A 21,553-nucleotide genomic window follows, 5' to 3' on the forward strand; every position below is an offset into this window, starting at 1 on the left:
TTGAATTTATAATGTAAAATGAATGTGTTTATGCAACATGTTATCACCAAAACTAAAACGTATTGTTCCTGTATCTTATCGGCGCTCCTGTATCTAGATGCCTATTGAATTGTCTTGAAATGGAAAGATGCACATCCCAAGTATGTCATTATTTATGTCTGTAGGCCTAATATGTTGACAAGACAAAACTATCTGCAAAGTAGCAGGCAGGTCACCTCTTTGGGACTTCCTGAAGCAGTGGAAGAAGAGGATCTAGTAACCTCAAAGATGTGGGCCCATTTTCACAGGGTGTGTGTTGCAGAATCAACTTTGCCTTTCAGATTATAATGAACAGGGAGGGCCTGATTTGACTAATCTTGAGAATATTTTTGAATACGGGCTCAGTAGTATTGTCCATTGACCCCGCCACCCTTGAGATAATACACAGCATGCTCAGTCACGAATTAGCCTAATTTTCAAAAACCGTTGGGTACTGCTGGATCCTCACTAGTAAAACCCATCCGGAATAAAATTGACCTTTCATGCATGTTCAGGGCAATAATGAATTATTGAACATTATCCAATTTGCATTCCATTTCGTTATCTAAAGATGCCCCCCTCCCCTTTTCATTCACTAGGCCAGGGCTCTCCAACCCTGTTCCTGGAGAGCTACCGTCTTGTACGTTCTCCCGGAACAGGGTTGGAGAGCCATGCACTAGGCCCTTTTGTACTAACACAATTATCAGTCAGGCTTTGTGACGGTTAACGAAGATGGTGTCTGTCTGGTAGCTGAGAGCATCACAATCTCTGCGTGATCCTTAGACAAGTGTTTGAGTACCCCCGACAGCACACATTTTGTTTGTATCCCTGGACAAGCACACCTGCCTGCTGTTGGGGTTACTTGAGGACCAGAGTTGGGGAAACACTGAAATAAGTGTTTGATTTATGACTTCTTTGGTTCACTCTGGCTGTCTGTTTTTCTTCACATTTTTTTTCCTACTTCCCCTCATCTTTCATTCTCTGTCATTCTTTATTTTTTTCTTCTCCTTTTTCTTCTTGTTCTTCTCTGTTTGGACTCTAGCATGGACACGCTGCATGTCGTGGCCCCTCCCCTTCACCCGCCAGTCAAGCCAGGGGCGGGGTCAACCGCGCGTCGCCGACCCCTCCGGTTGCTAAGGGGGGTGTCTGAAGGGAGCCGCATGGCTAGCGGTCGTTTTCGGACGCAGCCGGTGACCGCCAGCGATGTCACAGCGAGTCAATGGTAGGGTTCAAGGAAGAGCCTCTAGTCCCTAATAGACAACGTTAGCTTGATGCTCACTGTGCCGAGCTCAAGTGTAGAGACGCATAACATATAGCATAGCTGTGTGTTTGTGTGCAAGGGCATTCAACCAGTTGCTAAATCAGTTAGTTTTAGTGAAAAAAGCTATCCTTGCTGTGGTCAATTTACTTAGATACCAGCCTAGTTGTTGTTGCAGTGTACCGTTTGTGGTTCAGCATCACCCTCTATTCCACTGTGCCCTTTTCCCCATTACCCAGCTTTCCCCTCCAGGCTCTTTTTGTGTTAAAATCAGCTCCTTCCTTGTGTTACATCATCATCCGTCCCCACATCAGCTGCTTTCCATCCATATTTAAAGGCCATTACTTATAGATGAACATCTGTCTTCAAATGGTTCAGCTTTGCTGTTATTATAGGTAGTGATGTGGCTGTAGGTGTGCATGGATACACAATGTGAGCAGTCTTTCTAACATCTGTGTATTAATGTTGAATTGAAAATTGAGGCGACGGTAAGTAGCCTTCTAACAGTTCTCTGATTTATGATCTCGCGTGGATGTAGGCTTGCAAAATTCCGGTTGGAGGATTACCTACCATGCTTATTCCTTCATGATTGCGGGAGCCCTCCAACCGGGATTGCTGGAAAAACCTTGTGATTTTGGGAAAGTTATCAAAATGTCTTTATGACCTTATGTGATCCTTTGTGTGTGCCTGTACCTGTACTTGCCTCAGGGTTTCAATTAGGAAAATATGGTGCCAGACAATGTGACTGGTAAGACTTCAATTTACCAGCCATTTATTAGATCCATATGCATTGGCTGCATAATCCATTAGGGCGTTCACTAGGGCTGACCCCAATTAGTCAACTATTAGTAATTATTTTGAGAGATAAAGACCTTATTAAACATTTAAATGAAATGAAAATTTGCACATGAAAACCGTAACTGGCACGCAGATCGGTAGAAATGATCAGATAAATTGGCATTCCACATGAGAAATGTTGTCGATTCCTCGTGTAGCCTATTACCGGAAACTTCAGGAGAGTAATGGCAGAATCTGCAAAAGCAGACAGGAGGAGGCTAGTTGGGTCAGGTTCCGTTTTTTTTTTTTTCTTCTTTTTTTCTAGTTATCTCGTTCTCTGGCAACTTTTGGTCGACCAATATTTTTTTTTTTAGCCTGGGACAGCCCCAGCATCCACCCACGGTGCTCAGAATGACTGAAATCACATTTAGATTGTGGTAATTCATCTTAACAGAACATGCAACTAATTTAATGAAGCAGCCAATAAAACGTCATTTTCAAACATTTGCCAAAATGCAATTAGCGGGAAAGCACCATTCTAAACAGTCCACATGCAAGCGGTTCCATATGTGACCGATATGAACATCTCTGTTAGAAACCTAGAAACCTGGGTTGCTAATATGACAAGGATTGCCCCTTTGGCATCTGGACAAGAAAGTTGAGATGGAACAGGAGAGAAATTGAAAAGTGATGGGTCCAATAGGGAAGTACATTTATTATTTGGGTGCCATAGTTAAATAATTACTCCTGTCTGTACAGAAATGAGTCAAGTAATTCAAACTACTTCACCAGAATGCATGACTTATTAGCTTCTTTAAAAATAAATAGCTGTGTATTGTTTCATATCACAAGCTCATAGGCCTATGTCTATTTGGGAAGGCTGCAATTTGGGCAGCGCGTGGCAATAGGCCTAGCTGATTTGAGTTGCAGCTGTCAGTGAAAAGCATCTTAAATATGTGTGAAGATAATGTCTTGGGTATAATTTAGAATGTTGAGACAAGAAGGGGAGGGGGGTGTGGCAAGGATTGAGGCTCAGCTCTCTCTCGCCAATTCTTGCACATTCATTGTTTTATTCACCATTTACATACACTGAGTGTACAAAACATTAAGGACACCTGCTGCTCTTTCCATGACATAGACTGACCAGGTGAATCCAGGCGAAAGCCACGATCCCTTACTGATGTCACTTCAATCAAGTGTAAATGAAGGGGAGGATTTTTAAGCTCTGAGACATGGATTGTGCATGTGTGCCATGCAGAGAGTGAATGGGCAAGATGAGATTTAAGTGCCTTGGAAAGGGCTATGGTAGTAGGTGCCAGGTGCACTGGTTTGTGTCAATAACTTGTGTCAATAACTGCAACGAGTTTTTCACACTCAACAGTTTCCCATGTTTATCAAGAATGGTCCACCACCCAAAGGACATCCAGCCAACTTGACACAACTGTGGGAAATATTGGAGTCAACATGGACCAGCATCCCTACTGAACACCTTGGAGAGTCCATTCGCTGACGATTTTGAGGCTGGTTATCTCACATTAGTTGAATTTTAACTTCTAGATTTTGAGAAACAAAAACATTATTGATATGAAACTATTCCACAAAAAGGGGAATAAAAACTGGCTGATGGAAACCCTGGCATGCCTGCGTGTTAGCAGGTGAAACCATGTCATCGTTTGTCCCCTTGCCACATATCTCAGTGTGTGACCTCATTTGTCTTCTCTCGCTCTTTTTCTCTCTTTTAACAGCCTTTTGGAAGCTGGGGACACCGAGGAGCCAGAAGGTAAGAACTCTGCTTTTACAGGCCACAAAGGCACCATTGTACAAGGAAGAAAGTTTTTTTCTTTCCACCTCCTTTGTACTCTCTATACATTTCAATGTTAAAGGAAGGAGGCTACAGAGTGCACAGTACATTAAACAGATACACAGGTACTATAGCTGTCGGGATAAGAGGGCATTGATAGGGCTAATGTCGTGCTTCGGGGCAGAATGAAAAGGGGTTCTTTCGGCCCAGAGCCTTTTCAGTTCAGGCAATGTTTGAAAGCTGGCCATCCCACCTCAGGGGTTCATGTTTAGCATCAAAAGCAGCAGTGGTGGCACAGGGTGAGGCCGTGTGTGCGTTGCTTGTGCTTGCGTCCGTGTGTGTGTGCGCGTTTGAGAGGGACTGAGTGTGTAAGAGGGAGAGAGTATTCTGTTTGTCTTTGTGTGTGAATGAGAAACAGAGGGATATTGTGGGTGACTTAAGTGCTACTGTGTATAAATCAAGTGTGCGTGTGAGACGGGGAAATGTTCAGGACCTGAAGGGAAAGTGGCAAAAAGCTCTTTAATGCTGCAGCAATCCCAGTGCTTGTTCCGACACGGAGAGCTTGAGAGAGGGAAAATTGTGGAGTTCGACCATGGATCACTTCTTCGCTTCCTGACTCGCAACCGCCCACTTCAGTTAAACATTGGTGATACAAAGCAGTGAAATAAATACAAAAGACCGAGGAAGAAGCAGAAGAAAACAAGGGAGGAGAAAGGAGGCATCGAATTGATGATACAAAAAGTTTCAGAAGGAGAGAGGAGACTGAGAAAGGTAAGCTCTGTGGGCTCGTCAATTTAGTGTGTATATGCAGAGTTGGCAAAGCCTCTGTTTTGCTTTTGGAGTTTTCTATTGGAGGAAGAGGAGTGGGGGGATCAGATTCGGTGTCCCGTCATAGATAGTATGGAGTTCCCCATCCGTGAAACTGTTCCACTGGCAAGTGTGACAGAGTTTAACTCTCTCAAATGGAAAAGGCTGGTCGAACTACGAAGAATGCTGGCTCAGCACATATAGTGCCAGTCCAAAGTCTGGACACACCTACTCATTCAAGGGTTTTTCTTTATTTTTACTCTTTTCTACATTGTAGAATAATAGTGAAGACATCAAAACTATGAAATAACACGCATGTAGTAACCAAAAGTGTTAAACAAAATATATTTTTGATTCTTCAAAGTAGCCACCCTTTGCCTTGATGCCATTTTTGCACACTTGGCATTCTCTCAAGCAGCTTCAGATGGAATGCATTTCCAACAAGCTTGAAGGAGTTCCCACATATTCTGAGCACTTGTTGACTGCTTGTTGGCTGCCAGGTCATCTGATGCAGCACTCCACCACTCTCCTTCTTGGTCAAATAGCCCTTACACAGCCTGGAGGTGTATTTTGGGTCATTGTCCTGTTGAAAAACAAATAATAGTCCCACTAGGCACAAACCAGATGGCATGGCGTATCGCTACAGAATGCTGTGGTAGCCATGCTGGTTAAGTGTGCCTTGAATTCTAAATAAATCACAGACAGTGTCACCAGCAAAGCACCCCCACACCATCATACCTTCTCTGTGCTTCACAGTGGGAACCACACATGCGGAGATCATCCGTTCACCTACTCTGTGTCTCACAAAGACACTGCGGCTGGAACCAAAAATCTCGAATTTGGACTCATCAGACCAAAGGACAGTTTTCCACCTGTCTAATATCCATTGCTCGTGTTTCTTGGCCCAAGCAAGTATCTTCTTATTGATGTCCTTTTAGTAGTGGTTTCTTTGCAGCAATTTGACCATGAAGGCCTGATTCATGCAGTCTCTTCTGAACAGTTGATGTTGAGATGTGTCTGTTACTTGAACTCTGAAGCATTTATTTGGGCTGCAGTTTCTGAGGCTGGTAACTGCTGCAGAGGTTCATTAGTTCATTAGAGGTAGAGCTTTCTTTCCTGTGGCTGTCCTCATGAGAGCCGAATTGACTGACCTTCATGTTTGAAAGTAATGATGGACTGTCGTTTCTCTTTTCTTATTTGAGATGTTCTTTCCATTATATGGACTTGGTAATTTACCAAATAGGGCTATCTTCTGTTTCCTACCCCTACCTTGTCACAACACAACTGATTGGCTCAAATGCGTTAAGAAAAAACTATTAAATTAACTTTTAACAAGGCACACCTGGTAATTGAAATACATTCCAGGTGACTACCTCATGAAGCTGGTTGAGAGAATGCCAAGAGTGTGCAAAGCTGTCAAGGCAAAGGGTGGCTACTTTGAAAAATCTCAAATCAAATATTTGTTTAACACTTTTAACACTTTTTTTTGGTTACTACATGATTCCATATGTGTTATTTCATAGTTTTGTCTTTACTATTATTCTACAATGTATAAAATAGTACAAATAAAGAAAAACCCTTGAATTAGTAGTTGTCTCCAAACTGTTGACTGGTACTGTATATTTCACTTACTTCAAAGTTGTCTAACCCCTTGAAAATAAGAACCGGGTGACGTTTTGAATTAATGTGTGAATTCCAACCACAGAGCTCAGTTCTGGAGCGTCCCAAGAGATGCTGGGTAATATTCACATCAGCGCTGCTGGATCCATTGGCCCCTCTAGCCACCCCCCACTTTCCAATTGGCTCCCTGTCTTTCCCTGAGGGATACAAGCTGTTTCATGATGAATGGGAATCACTTACGGAACAATTGCTAATCTTCAGAGGTGGACATTTTGCCAAGGCTTTTCCAGGCTTTTGTGTTTATTTTGATCTCTGCGAAAGGTCTAGGATGAAGTGATGAGGGCTGGACTTGAGTCAAACAGTATCTTAAGAGTAGCAGTGATGATCTGGGATCAGTTTCCCCATGTCTGTATATCTTATTTATTATGATCAAGGCAAAATTGATCCTAGATCAGCACTCCTACTCTGACTCCCAAAATGGTTTCTGGCTTGAAGTCAAAACGCAAAACCCCCACTGAGCATAACTAGAGTGAAGCTCAACTTCCTTGTCTCGTGTGTGTGTGTGTGTGTGTGTGTGTGTGTGTGTGTGTAAAGGGTCTTTGCTGAATTGTGTCAGAAGTAGTTTTGAACAGCCGACTCTGGTGGATTTTGGATTACGGCCACATGTAGCCGCACAGCTAAATATTCCTTTCCTTTGCACTTTAACATTCATTTGCACCAAACGTTTCATGACCAATGCATGGTTTTCATTTTTTTTTAAATCAGACACACATTTTTTTTAATTGTTGCATATATTAATTCTAAGTTGAGTGCACTTTCTTAGATTTATATTTCTAACATTAAAATCTAACAATTATTTCTATGTTTTACCATTTTAGTTTTTGCAGCTTTTTTCTGGTTCCCTGTCTGCAGCATGGTGGCCGGTGTGCTGCTAATTGGCACGATCTATAATCCTGAAATGGAAGGGCGTGTTGGGTGATACCACCACCATCCAGCATAGGGGAAATTGATTTCCCCAGTTTAAACTGTTTTGCTACAATTTTCTATTCTAAACAATAGAAGCTTTTAAAATTGTAATTAATCAGGTTATTTCTAATTACCTCATTTGTATCTGCTGTGTTCTGACCTTATGGCTTCAATTAAAGTGAAGGCAGCAAAAACGTAACCACATGTAACATATGGATTTACATTTGTATACGCATCAAAAGTCCCAATTCAAAGTTATACCTCCGTTAAATTGTTTGAATTATTTCATGAAGCTGATCAGAACCGATCAGAATTTCGAAGTCTACAACATTAGCACTGTATGAGTCAGCCAGTGGACATCAACACCTACAGTAGCTAGCTAATTTACAGATTTAATAGGGAATTGAGCCACATTAAAGTAATCTGAAACGCCATCTAACCAGTTATTAAATAGTATTATATGCAGTTTATCTAAGCTAGCCAGCTAGCTAACTAGCCTAGCTAGCCAACCACGAAGGTCAGCATAAGTTGCAAGCCAGAGCTCAACACGATTAACAACTCGAAACTAGCACAGGCAGGAACCCACAGAGCACAATTTAAACGACACCAGCAGATCAAAAGCGAAGAGAGAGCAGAGACTTACACATTGATGCTTGGGGCCCAACCTATGGCAAGAGTGGCTGAAGTTGCTAAGCGAGAGCCAGGGAGCGAGGCCCTTCAGAGGGATAGGGCGTTTCACCGGGCTGAGGGAGAGTCAGTGAGGCAGATATCTATATAGCGAGGGAAATCCAAAGTAGATTCCAGGAGCAATACTCCAGAAGCGGCAGAGTGCACAGTAGACTAGGGAGACAGTCAACAAGTCGGCGATCAGAGGAAAGCTTCAGGCAGGTGGAAGTGATCACACAACAGCAGAGTCCGATGTCAGTCATCTAACACTAAGCCAATGTTGAAAAAGTAATAAAAATACATCTCTGGTAGCCTAATTCAGAGCTACCAGAGACGCAAAGTTGACAAAACAATTATTTAAAAAATGAGGTACTAAACAATTAAAGCAGGCAGGGAGGATGTTCTCCTTTTGTGAGCCTGAGGCAAGAAGGCACGAAGAGCCTGCCTGTTGAACATGCAAGATGCCTCACGTGTGGGGAATACACGCTTATTGGTAATACGATAGCGTGTTTACATCACATTTCCTCGTGATTGGTGGATTGTAGCTCACCACCACCAACACTCGGTCTGGAATGTAATTACATGCTAGCATGGCTAGTGACTAAAGTTAGCCAGCTCGTGCTAGCTATTAAGCTAGCATATGAACTCTGTAGCAGAGTAGGTTCTCTTAATGACGGTCGATGTAGTGCATTCTGAGTAGTTCCAAAGTTACCCGAAAAAAAGTTCAATATTTAAAACCCCCAAAACTATTAAAAATAAATTGTTATACAGTGCATTTCAAAAGTATTCAGACCTTTTGACTTTCCACGTTTTGGTACATTACAGCCTTGTTCTTTCCTCATCAATCTACACACAATACCCCATAATGACAAATCGAAAACAGGTTTTTAGAATAAAATAAAAGACTGATGCCTTATTTACATAAGTATTCAGACCCTTTGCTATGAGACTTGAAATTGAGCTCAGGTGCATCCTGTTTCCATTGATATATCTTTGAGCTGTTTCTTCATAATTCTTAAATGAAAAGTTTGGAACCTCCAATGCTCTTCCTTGAGCTGGCCGCCCGGCCAAAATGAGCATTCGGGGGAGAAGGGCCTTGGTCAGGGAGGTGACAAAGAACACGACAGTCACTCTGACAGCTCCAGAGTTCCTCTGTGGAGAAGGGAGAATTCTCTAGAAGGACAACCAGCTCTGCAGCACTCCACCAATCAGGCATTTATGGTAGAGGGGCCAGACGGAGGCCACTGCTCAGTAAAAGGCACATGACAGCCCATTTGGAGTTTGCCAAAAGGTACATAAAGGACTCTCAGACCATGAGAAACAAGATTCTCTGGTCTGATGAAACCAAGATTGAACTTTTTGGCCTGAATGCCAAGCGTCACGTCTGGAGAAAACTTGCCACCATCTCTATGTTAAAGCCTGTGGTGGCAGTATCATGCAATCGGGATGTTTTTCAACGGCAGGGACTGGGAGACGAGTCAGGATAGAGAGAAAGATGAATGGAGCAAAGTAGAGATCCTTGATGAAAATCTGCTCCAGAGCACTCAGGACCTCAGACTGGGGTGAAGGTTCATCTTCCACCAAGACATCAACCCTAAGCAAACAGCCAAGACAAGGAGGTAGAGGCTTCAGGACAAGTCTCTGAATGTCCTTGAGTGGCCAGCCAGAGCCCGGACTTGACCCCTATCAAACTTCTCTGGAGATACCTGAAAATAGCTTTGCAGCGATGCTCCCCGTCAAACCTGACAGAGCTTGAGAGGATCTGCAGAGAAGAATGGGAGAAACTTTCCAAATACAGGTGTGCCAAGTTTGTAGCGTCAAACCCAAGAAGACTCAAGGCTCTAATCGCTGCCAAAGGTACTTCAAAGCACCACAAAATCGCTGCCAAAGGTGCTTCAAAGTACTGAGTAAAGGGTCTGAATACTTATGTAAATGTCATAACTGTTTTACATTTTTAATACATTGCCAAAAATGTTTTTGCTTTGTCATTATGGGGTATTGTGTGTAAATTGAAAAAACAACAATTTAATACATTTTAGAATAAGGATGTAACCTAATTAACAAAATGTGGAAACAGTCAAGGGATCTGAATACTTTCAGAATGCAATGTATATTATTTAAAAGTTCCTAAAACATTTCTTTAGGCTGTGGGAACATTGTCGGGATATGACAGGATGTACCGTGCATTCGGGAAAGTGTTCAGACCCCTTGACTTTTTCCACATTTTGTTACTTTACGGTCTCATTTTAAAAGTTTTTTTTCCCCCCCATCAATTTAATCCATCTACACATTGTACCCCATAATGCCAAAGCAAAAACAGGATTTCTCTGGACAGTTTTTATGTTTTAGGAACATATATTTTGTTTTGTCCAGCAATGTTCCGACCAGACTGTTCCCACAACCTAATGAAACATTCTGGGAACCTTTTTGAAGAACATATCAAATGTGTTCTGGGAACATTCTTGCAACATCAGGCGAATTTCCATAAGTATTGGGATGACTGCCATCTCAGAGGCACATGTCTGTAAAACTGAAACTGATGGGATATCCTCAGAATTCCCAGGCCCTTTTCTGACGTTTTTTGCTCCTGGGAAAGGCCCTTATCACTTTACAGAGCAGGTGGTGAATGTACAGTACTTTTCCCTCCCAGACAGAGTACAGAGTGTTCAGGCCAGCTATGCTAGGATTAGTGCGTGTATCTGTGGGTGGGAGGAAGTAGGTGTGTTTGTCTCTCTCTTTCGCTCTGTGTGTGTGTGACTGCATGTGTGCGCACGTGAATGAGCTGTCCTTCTGTGTGCGAGTTTGCCTGTGTGCAAGTGGGCCTCACACCAACCAACCAACCAACCAACCCTGTAAACAGCGTTACAGCAACAGCTGTTTTAGAAACAAAACACACACAGACCTAATCCAAGACCTGAGGTGACTGATGGGTCGCTCATATCCTCCACAATAATGAAAGAATAACATTCTGATGTGAACCTGTGAATTTGTGCTTATGTGTGATTTTTGACCAATGTTTAAATCAAATCACATACACGTGTGCTAATGTGTGTTTTTTTTTTACAGTAACTGACAGGAAGACTGACGGAGCCAAGATGAACATGGCTGCCGACGTGTCTTTGATTAAGGTATACTCTGCGTGTGTGTGTACCTGTGTGTTTATGTGCACATATGCCTTTGTGTACAGCCATGTATTTGTGCATACTTGTATGGGTGTTTGTCAGCTGCAATTATGAATATGGCTACAGTACACAAGTATGAGTATTTTGCAGTTATGTTGCGTGTGTATTACCTAGGCCCCATTCCAACAATCCTCAAATCTCAATCTCAATTCCTCTTTCTTGCTCCATACATCTGGCCTAGTCCCATATCCCCCAAAGCTGATTACTCCAAAATATCCTCTATAATTGAGTTGTCCTGTAGAGTATACGGACTGACCCGCACCTGGAGTCAGACTTGGCTCCTCCACTCCCTTGGAGATTGGAGTACAAACCTAGCCAAGATTTGGAAAGGAAAAGAAAGCCTGTGTACTCAGGCATACTCAAGGCCATATGTACACTACCATTCAAAAGTTTGGGGTCACTTAGAAACAGTTTTAAGCTGTGCCAACATAATTGCAAAATAGTTTTCTAATGATCAGTTAGCCTTTTTAAAATGATAAACTTTCAAGAATCAAGGAAATTTCTACATGACCACAAACTTTTGAACGGTAGTGTATATAAAAAAATATATATCGCGGTACTGCCCCTTTTTTTTGTGTGCACGTTCACACATTTTTAAACCAAATTACAGAAAAGCACAGTAACAGAGTAACTAACTGACTTTTCCCAGGCTGTTGGCCTTCCATGAGGGGATTGTGTAGTCATAGGCCTAAAATAAGGAAGCGGTGCTGTTGTGGTTCTAAAATTGTTCTTAGGAGAGTGCCAGGGATTGGCCAAGTGGACCCAGATGGTAGCAAAAGACAGTGTTTCAAGAAAGAGATGCACCCACTTTGTGTGTGTGTGTCTGTGGGTGCTCATACTCATGTACTCCATGAATGTGCGTTTTGTTTATGCGGGAGTTGGTTATCTTTTATAATACATTGAATTGAGCTCTGAGGCTGTAGGCCCTGCACCACATACAGGAAAACACACGTGTTGTGGTGGGGTGTGTACATCTTTGAGAATAGTTCAGAACTATAGAAAAAGAGATGTGTTCAGGATCATATTCATAAGGGCCCATGGTAACATTTTTCAATTTTGGGTTGTCCCCCTCTGTTCTTCCATTTGTTTTTATTTATTTGGTGCCTAATTAATGCAACCCAGGCACCAAAAAGATAGACGTATACATTGTACACCTTAGACAGTATGGTTCTCATCGACATCTGCTCTGCTGTAGGTCTGGACTCACTTGTTGTCCTGTTCCCTGGGTGTTCTATTTGTTTATTTATATTGAGGGCTCCAGTCCAGCACTGGCTGGCTGAGAAACACTACTCTCGAGAGACACAACTCTCCTCCCTCCTCGTCAATCTCTTTCTCCTCATCGAGTTTGTGAATGGTGCCCCTGTGTGTGGCAGAGTTGTGAAAAAAGCCATATCTCAGACTAGCCAATAAAAGATTAAGATGGGAAAAAGAACACAGACACTGGACAGAGGAACTTTGGGGACAGTAAAACCACAATGTCGCCTCCCCAGGGTTGGAGTAGGGTGAAGCTGCCCCTAGACGCTGATTTGGGTCAGATTCGCATTTTCCCTTACTAATGGTTGAGGTTCAAATTAGGGGAGGGGAAGCTTATCCTAGACCTTTATCTATGGGAAACCTCACCCTGAAACCCCCGGGGACGCTGTCTAATGTGGGAAATACTCATGAATCCCTTTTCCACCAGGGGCTGGAGAAGACTGAAGAGTCGTCCCCCCTGACAACAGAGGGGAGTGGTCGCCATGCCAACAACAACAGCCGAGCGCACACCCAGCCAATCACAAGCAAGGAGATGGTGGCGGCAGGCAGGTAGGCGGCGTCGAGGAGATATCATTGTATTATATTTATAAGGTCATGGGATTGTCTACAAATTTGAATGATTATACACTGGATTATGGACTCAAAACATAAACATGAGCACACACACACAGTTATTATTTAAGTGTTTCCTGGTGCGTGGGAGCAACATGTCACTAGTCTGCTAGTGTAGTGAGTCAGCACAGATAAATACACATCACAGTCAGCCTGTCAGATAAGTTGTATCACACGGTGGTGGTGTACGTTTCTGTGTTGTGTGCGTTTTCCTTTGTGTATTTTTTTTGTGGGTGGCAGGTACTTGAACCGGTCACTTCAACTCCTCACTCCTCCCAGCAAAGTTCAACATCAACCCAAATCACCCACATCCCAAGTGGATAGTGCACCAAGTACAGCCATGCTCTCATTACCATAGCTACAACAGTCTGCTACCCATCAGCATGGCTACTGTGGCCTGTCTGTGTGGCCAGGCTAGTGCACCTGGTGCCAGTTGTAAGTGGTTAGTAAACTCTACGTCCGACATAAAATGTGCCCTAAACCGGACCTACAAATGATACCTGTGGCACCACCTGGGTGTAAGCCCTTCTATGAGCTACGCCTGGGACAGATCATGCGCCTAGTAGGGAGCAGGCGTAGGGTGTTAAATTGGGACTATGTTATTTCATGACAAGCACAGAAAATAATAGCAATCTATATTTTCAAAAGGATGCGAGTCTTGTGTTCATATTTCACGACCTCCGTGGGCTTTTAGCAAAATAATACACTTGATTTATGCTACATTATTGCATGCTACATGTGTCTAATTAGATATTAGCAAACTACTAGATGAGCTGCCACCTCCACTTATTTGCCTTTTTCGGATATAGTCGGGATATAGCCTCGGCTACTACGCGAGTGAAAAGCAAAGTAATCCGCCTGTTATACTAGGTTATCGTAGGCTACATGACAGTCTTTCAAAATGTTCTGATAACACTGTTAGACGAGCAAACTAGACTAAAGATTATTAACACCATTAACACTCAACTCAATTTGGCTAACACTTTCCCAGTCTAATTGTAACCAAATATCCAATCGGAGATTATGTGAAAACAAAAATCACAATTGTCTCAAAGCATCGTGATAATGATGTCCCAATCATAACGGTGCTGAAATTATAGTTTAATCCCACACGGCTATTGCTTTAAAACGGTTTGATGGCTTTGGGAGTTTCAGTAAGCGACAATATGACAAATGCCTTCAATGGCGTTAGTGTCCTTTATTCCAATATATTCGTCATTCAGTGGTATTCATTCCCACAATAATTATTGACTGATCCATCCAGTTGTGGTTAAGAAAACATGCACGCATAGTGGTGGGCTTTGCGGAGTGATGGGTCATACCTCGCAAAGTTTAGAGCTGACGTAAAGATGGTAATAGCCTAGCAACCATCATTATGAAGCACCGAATCTCATGAATGCGCATTGCTTACGGCGGACTTAGCTACAACTAGTCTTATTTTTGGTTGGTGCAACAGGTGTAAATTCTGACGTAGCTGCGCCCGACCTTGCATTTAAGACCACGTTTTTTACACCCAACTGGTGCATCCGGACCCTGTTTTATAACCAGAGTTCCAGACGAACTTGCATAGCATTTCAAAGGGCTTTTTGATCAGTGCAACTCAGCATTCATCAGGCCAGTTTCACAGACTATTGTAGTGGTAGCAGATAATGGTCCCTAACAGATATATAGATGCAGATAATGGTACCTAACATGTATATAGATGCAAACACTTTGTGTGTGTCTGTGGGTGCTCATACTCATCTACTTTACGTATGTGCATTTGGTTATGCGGGAGTTGGTTATCTTTTATAATATATTGTATTGAGCTCTGAGGCTGTAGGCCCTGCACCACATACAGGAAGACACACTAGTGTAGTGGTGGTGTGTGTTCGTCTTTGAGAATAGTTCAGAACCATAGATAAAGAGGTGTGTGTATACATATTAGAGGTCGACCGATTATGATTTTTCAACGCCAAAACCGATACCGATTTATTGGAGGACCAAAAGAGCCGATACCGATTATTGGAGGACCAAAAGAGCCGATACCGATTATTGGAGGACCAAAAGAACCGATACCGATTATTGGAGGACCAAAAGAGCCGATACCGATTTAATCGGACGATAAAATGCCTTTTTTTTTTTTTTTTTTTTAGATGTATTTGTAATAATGACAATTACAACAATACTGAATGAACACTTATTTTAACTTAATATAATACATCAATAAAAATAAATTTAGCCTCAAATATGTAATGAAACATGTTCAATGTGGTTTAAATAATGCAAAAATAAAGTGTTGGAGAAGTAAAAGTACAATATGTGCCATGTAAAAAAAGCTACTGTTTCAGTTCCTTGCTCAGAACATGAGAACATATGAAAGCTGGTGGTTCCTTTTAACATGAGAATTCAATATTCCAAGGTAAGAGGTTTTAGGTTGTAGTTAATATAGTATTTATAGGACTATTTCTCTCTCTAGCATTTGTATTTCATATACCTTTGACTATTGGATGTTCTTATAGGCACTAGTATTGCCAGCGTAACAGTATAGCTTCCGTCCCTCTCCTCACCCCTACCTGGGCTCGAACCAGGAACACATCGACAACAGCCACACTCGAAGCAGCGTTACACATCGCTCCATAAAAGCCGCGACCCTTGCAGAGCAAGGGGAATAACTACTCCAAGTCTCAGAGCGAGTGACGTTTGAAACGCTATTAGCGCACACCCGCTAACTAGCTAGCCATTTCACATCGGTTACACCAGCCATTAGGCTGATAGGCTTGAAGTCATAAACAGCGCTGTGCTTGCAAAGAGCTGCTGGCAAAACGCACAAAAGTGCTGTTAGAATGAATGCTTACGAGCCTGCTGCTGCCTACCACCACTCAGTCAGACTGTTCTATCAAATCATAGACTTAATTATAACATAACACACAGAAATACGAGCCGTTGGTCATTAATATGGTCGAATCCGGAAACTATCATTTCGAAAACAAAGCGGTTATTTCAGTGAAATACGGAACCGTTCGGTATTTTATCTAACAGGTGGCATCCCTAAGTCTAAATATTCTTGTTACATTGCACAACCTTCAATGTTATGTCATAATTAAGTACAATTCTGGCAAATTTGTTTTCTCAATGAGCCAGGCTGCCCAAACTGTTGCATATACCCTGACTCTGCGTACAATGAACGCAAGAGAAATGACACAATTTCACCTGGTTAATATTGCCTGCTAACCTGGATTTCTTTTAGCTAAATATGCAGGTTTAAAAATATAAACTTCTGTGAATTGATTTTAAGAAAGGCATTGGTGTTTATGGTTAGGTACAGTCGTCCAACGATTGTGCTTTTTTCGCAAATGCGCTTTTGTTAAATCATCCCCCAGCGTTGCATCGATTATATGCAACGCAGGACATGCGAGAAAAACGAGTAATATCATCAACCATGTTATGTAGTAGTGTATGTAGTGATTATGATTAATTGTTTTTATAAGATAAGTTTAATGCTAGCTAGCAACTTACCTTGGCTTCTACTGCATTCGCGTAACAGGCAGTCTCCTCGTGGAGTGCAATGAGAGGCAGGTGGTTAGAGCGTTGGACTAATTAACTGTAAGGTGAAAATCTGTTGTTCTGCCCCTGAACAAGGCAGTTAACCCACTGTTGCTAGGCCGCCATTGAAAATAAGAATGTGTTCTTAACTGACTTGCCTAGTTAAATAAAGTTTTTTTTTTTTTTAATTACGAAAACTTTCGGCCCTAATTAATTGGCCATTTCGATTAATCAGTCGGCCTCTAATACATATATACATACATACAGTTGAAGTCGGAAGTTTACATACACCTTAGCCAAATGCATTTAACTCAGTTTTTGCATTTTTGCATTTAATCCAAGTAAAAATTCCTTGTCTTAGGTCAGTTAGGATCACCACTTTATTTTATGAATGTGAAATGTCAGAATAATAGTAGAGAATTATTTATTTCAGCTTTTATTTCTTTCATCACATTCCAGGTGGGTCAGAATTTTACATACACTCAATTAGTATTTGGTAGCATTGCCTTTAAATTGTTTAGCTTGGGTCAAATGTTTCGGGTAGCCTTCCACAAGCTTCCCACAATAATTTGGGTGAATTGTGGCCCATTCTTCCTGACAGAGCTGGTGTAACTGAGTCAGGTTTGTAGGCCTCCTTGCTCTCACATGCTTTTTCAGTTCTGCCCACAGATTTTCTATAGGATTGAGGTCAAGGCTTTGTAATGGCATCTCCAATACCTTGACTTTGTTGTCCCTAAGCCATTTTGCCACAACTTTGGAAGTATGCTTGGGGTTATTGTCCATTTGGAAGACCCATTTGCAACCAAGCTTTAACTCAAGACTGATGTCTTGAGATGTTGGTTCAATATAGCCGCATAATTTTCTTCCTCATGAGGCCATCTATTTTGTGAAGTGCACCAGTCTATCCTGCAGTCTATCCTGCAGCAAAGCACCCCAAAACATGATGCTGCCACCCCCGTGCTTCAGGGTTGGGATGGTGTTCTTCGGCTTGCAAGCTTCTCCCTTTTTCCTCCAAACATAACGATGCTCATTATGGCCAAACAGTTCTATTTTTGTTTCATCAGACCAGAGAATATTTCTCCAAAAAGTACGATCTTTGTCCCCATGTGCAGTTACAAACCGTAGTCTGGCTTTTTTTATGGCGGTTTTGGAGCAGTGGCTTCTTCCTTGCTGAGCGGCCTTTCATGTTATGTCAATATAGAACTCGTTTTACTGTGGATATAGATACTTTTGTACCTGTTTCCTCCAGTATCTTCACAAGGTCCCTTGCTGTTGTTCTGGGATTGATTTGCACTTTTCACATCACAGTACGTTCATCTCTACAAGACAGAACGCGTCTCCTTTGTGAGCGGTAGGATGGCTGTGTGGTCACATGGTGTTTATTCTTGCATACTATTGTTTGTACAGATGAACGTGGTACCTTCAGAAATTGCTCCCAAGGATGAACCAGACTTGTGGAGGTCTACAATATTTTTATCTGAGGTCTTGGCTTAGTTCTTTTGATTTTCCCATGATGTCAAGCAAAGAGGCACTGAGTTTGAAGCTAGGCCTTGAAATACATCCACAGGTACACCTCCAATTGACTCAAATGATGTCAATTAGCCTATCAGAAGCTTCTAAAGCCATGACATCATTTTCTGGAATTTTCCAAGCTGTTTAAAGGCACAGTCAACTTAGTGTATGTAAACTTCTGACCCACTGGAATTGTGAGAAAAATGACTTGTCTCATGCACAAAGTAGATGTCCTAACCGACTTGCCAAAACTATAGTTTGTTAACAAGACATTTTGTGGAGTGGTTAAAAAACGAGTTTCTTTGACTCCAACCTAAGTGTATGTAAACTTCCGACTTCAACTGTACATACATACATACACAGACTGAACAAAAAAAATAAACATGTAAACTGTTGGTCCCCATGTTGCAGCCAACATTTCCATATGGGCCCCATTAGGGAAACCTAACAGGGACCTAGAAAATGGCCAATCACACTTACCTACATGGGTCCCAGGTGTTTACCCAAATGGATGTGAATTGTGACCTGTATGGGCAATAAGTAGGCTGTACCATTTAAAAAATATATATATATATTATTCAATTGTGCTGTCCACCTGGGACGAAACTGTCTCCATGCACGACGCAGATGTTGTTGCCCGAGCAAGCTTTCTTAAGAGATGACAAAAGCAGTTCTTTGTAAAATAAATTAATGTTTATTTATAGCACATGCTCAGATCAAATACAATGCAGGAACTCTGAATACAGGTATAGTTAAATAAAATTACCAATGTGCACATTGGTTTCCTCACACTTTATACAATCACAAAAATGTGCATGTCAGCAATGAAGTTGTCACCGTTTTACCCCTGTCAGGTCCTGACTCTTCTTCAGCCGTGTCGGAGTCTGTCTGCAGATCAGAAGTTTCCTCTGCTTTTTTAAAAGTTAGACCCGGGTTTGTTCATAGGTAGCTGTGGAAATAAAACTAAGTATTTAGGCTACTGATCTAGTGCAACATTTCATATCCAGACTAAATGGACTTCTTAACTGGGACCTAGTTGGGTTAACCTTTTGGGCCAGACATGGACAAACCCATGTGGGCTACAACGTGGGTCCCTATTAGAGGTCGACCTATTAATCGGAATGGCCGATTAATTAGGGCCGATTTCAAGTTTTCATAACAATCGGAAATCTGTATTTTTGGGCGCCGATTTGCCGATTTTAGATTTTTTTATACCTTTATTTAACTAGGCAAGTCAGTGAAGAACACATTCTTATTTTCAATGACGGCCTAGGAACGGTGGGTTAACTGCCTTGTCCAGGGGCAGAACGACAGATTTTCACCATGTCAGCTCGGGGGATCCAATCTTGCAACCTTATAGTTAACTAGTCCAGCGCAATAACGACCTGCCTCTCTCTCGTTGCACTCCACAAAGAGCCTGCCTGTTACGCGAATGCAGTAAGCCAAGGTAAGTTGCTAGCTAGCATTAAACTTATCTTATAAAAAACAATCAATCATAATCACTAGTTAACTACACATGGTTGATGATATTACTAGATATTATCTAGCGTGTCCTGTGTTGCATATAGTCTGACTGAGCATACAAGTATCTTAAGTACCTAACTGAGCGGTGGTAGGCAGAAGCAGGCGCGTAAATATTCATTCAAACAGCACTTTCGTGCATTTTGCCAGCAGCTCTTTATTGTGCGTCAAGCATTGCGCTGTTTATGACTTCAAGCCTATCAACTCCCGAGATGAGGCTGGTGTAACCGAAGTGAAATGGCTAGCTTGTTAGCGCGCGGTCAATGCGTTTCAAAAGTCACTTGCTCTGAGCCTTCTAGTAGTTGTTCCCCTTGCTCTGCATGGATAACGCTGCTTCTATGGTGGCTGTTGCTGGTTTGAGCCCAGGGAGGAGCGAGGAGAGGGACGGAAGCTATACTGCAATACTAAAGTGCCTATAAGAACATCCAATAGTCAAAGGTTAATGAAATACAAATGGTATAGAGGGAAAAAGTCCTAAAATAACTACAACCTAAAACTTCTTACCAGGGAATATTGAAGACTCATGTCAAAAGGAACCACCAGCTTTCATATGTTCTCATGTTCTGAGCAAGGAACTGAAACGTTAGCTTTCTTACATAGCACATATTGCACTTTTACTTTCTTCTCCAACACTTTGTTTTTGCATTATTTAAACCAAATTGAACGTTTCATTATTTACTTGAGGCTAAATTGATTTTATTGATGTATTATATTAAGTTACAATAAGTGTTCATTCAGTATTGTTGTAATTGTCATTATTTAAAAAATCGTCCGATTTAATCGGTATCGGCTTTTTTGGTCCTCCAATAATCGGTATCGGTGTTGAAAAATCATAATCGGTCGACTTCTAGTCCCTATGGCAGCATTTACTCAGGCAGCCCAATACTGATGCTTTTTCCAATCACATCAGCTCTTTTGCCCATAATCAGAATTGGGCTGCAAGTGTAGATGTAGCCAAATAAACCTTTTTTACCATTTTTATTGGGCTGTAGTTGACCTTATTCCCTTATCATTTATATAGTCATATTTTTTGACCATTCAGAATCAATTCAAGATCATGTAAGGCCAAGATTCTAATTTGTTTAGTTTCGGGTGTGTTTCATTTTTTTTTTTTCGAAAGTAACTACAGTTCTAAAATAAATACATACATTTCACACAAAAAATACATGATTCCTTAAAAAATATAAATAATATATATATATATAATTTCCAAAGTGATTCCTGAACAATTCATCAGCATTCTGACCAAATGGCAGCCGTCATTCATCTTCATTGTATTTGCCTCGGTAGCTACAAACATGGCTTGAAATTTGGACCGCGTATGCCAACAGCCGACAAATACAGCGAGTGCCGTGTAATTATCTACTGAGAAATATACACTAACAAAGCACGACATAGTCAACTCATTTAGTCTTTCACCCACCGGTCAAATCACTGTAGATGTACAATGTAGCTACAATCCCAACGTTTACTGTGCTGTCTTTAATTTATAATTTTAAATTCCGTTCCGCATGGTCAAATAATAATAATCACAGGCAGAACAGTTGAAACTGGAGCAGCAGCACGGCCAGGTGGACTGGGAACAGCAAGGAGTCATCATGTCAGGTAGTCCTGAGGCATGGTCCTAGGGCTCAGGTCCTCCGAGAGAGAGAGAAAGAAAGAAAGAGAGAATTAGAGAGAGCATACTTAAATTCACACAGGACACCGGATGGGATAGGACAGGAGAAGTACTCCAGATATAATAATCTGACCCTAGCCCCCCGACACATAAACTACTGCAGCATAAATACTGTAGGCTGAGAAAGGAGGGGTCAGGAGACACTGTGGCCTCATCCGATGACACCCCCGGACAGGGCCAAACAGGAAGGATATAACCCCACCCACTTTGCCAAAGCACAGCCCCCACACCACTAGAGGGATATCTTCAACCACCAACTTACCATCCTGAGACAAGGCCGAGTATAGCCCACAAAGATCTCCGCCACGGCACAACCCAAGGGGGGGCGCCAACCCAGACAGGACGATCACATCAGT

General features: G+C 41.9%; 1 protein-coding gene across 8 annotated transcripts in view; it reads left to right on the forward strand.

Moving 5' to 3' along the window:
• The window catches only part of svild (supervillin d), a 112,849-nt gene that overhangs the window by 40,188 nt on the left and 51,108 nt on the right, over window positions 1–21,553 (forward strand). For 4 of the 8 annotated variants that reach the window (XM_021565408.3, XM_090202403.1, XM_090202402.1 and 1 more), the window contains exons 3-5: window positions 3,799–3,833; window positions 10,980–11,041; window positions 12,777–12,898. In XM_021565408.3, the coding sequence (XP_021421083.3) occupies window positions 3,799–3,833; window positions 10,980–11,041; window positions 12,777–12,898 (219 nt within the window). Of the gene's footprint in view, window positions 1–665; window positions 1,241–3,798; window positions 3,834–4,184; window positions 4,626–10,979; window positions 11,042–12,776; window positions 12,899–21,553 lie in introns of those variants that run through there. The other 4 variants (XM_021565413.3, XM_090202406.1, XM_036946612.2 and 1 more) reach the window with 3 other exon arrangements.

This window comes from Oncorhynchus mykiss, chromosome 16 (assembly GCF_057628025.1).
Source record: "Oncorhynchus mykiss isolate SJ-2025 chromosome 16, ASM5762802v1, whole genome shotgun sequence".
NCBI classification, from domain to species: domain Eukaryota; kingdom Metazoa; phylum Chordata; class Actinopteri; order Salmoniformes; family Salmonidae; genus Oncorhynchus; species Oncorhynchus mykiss.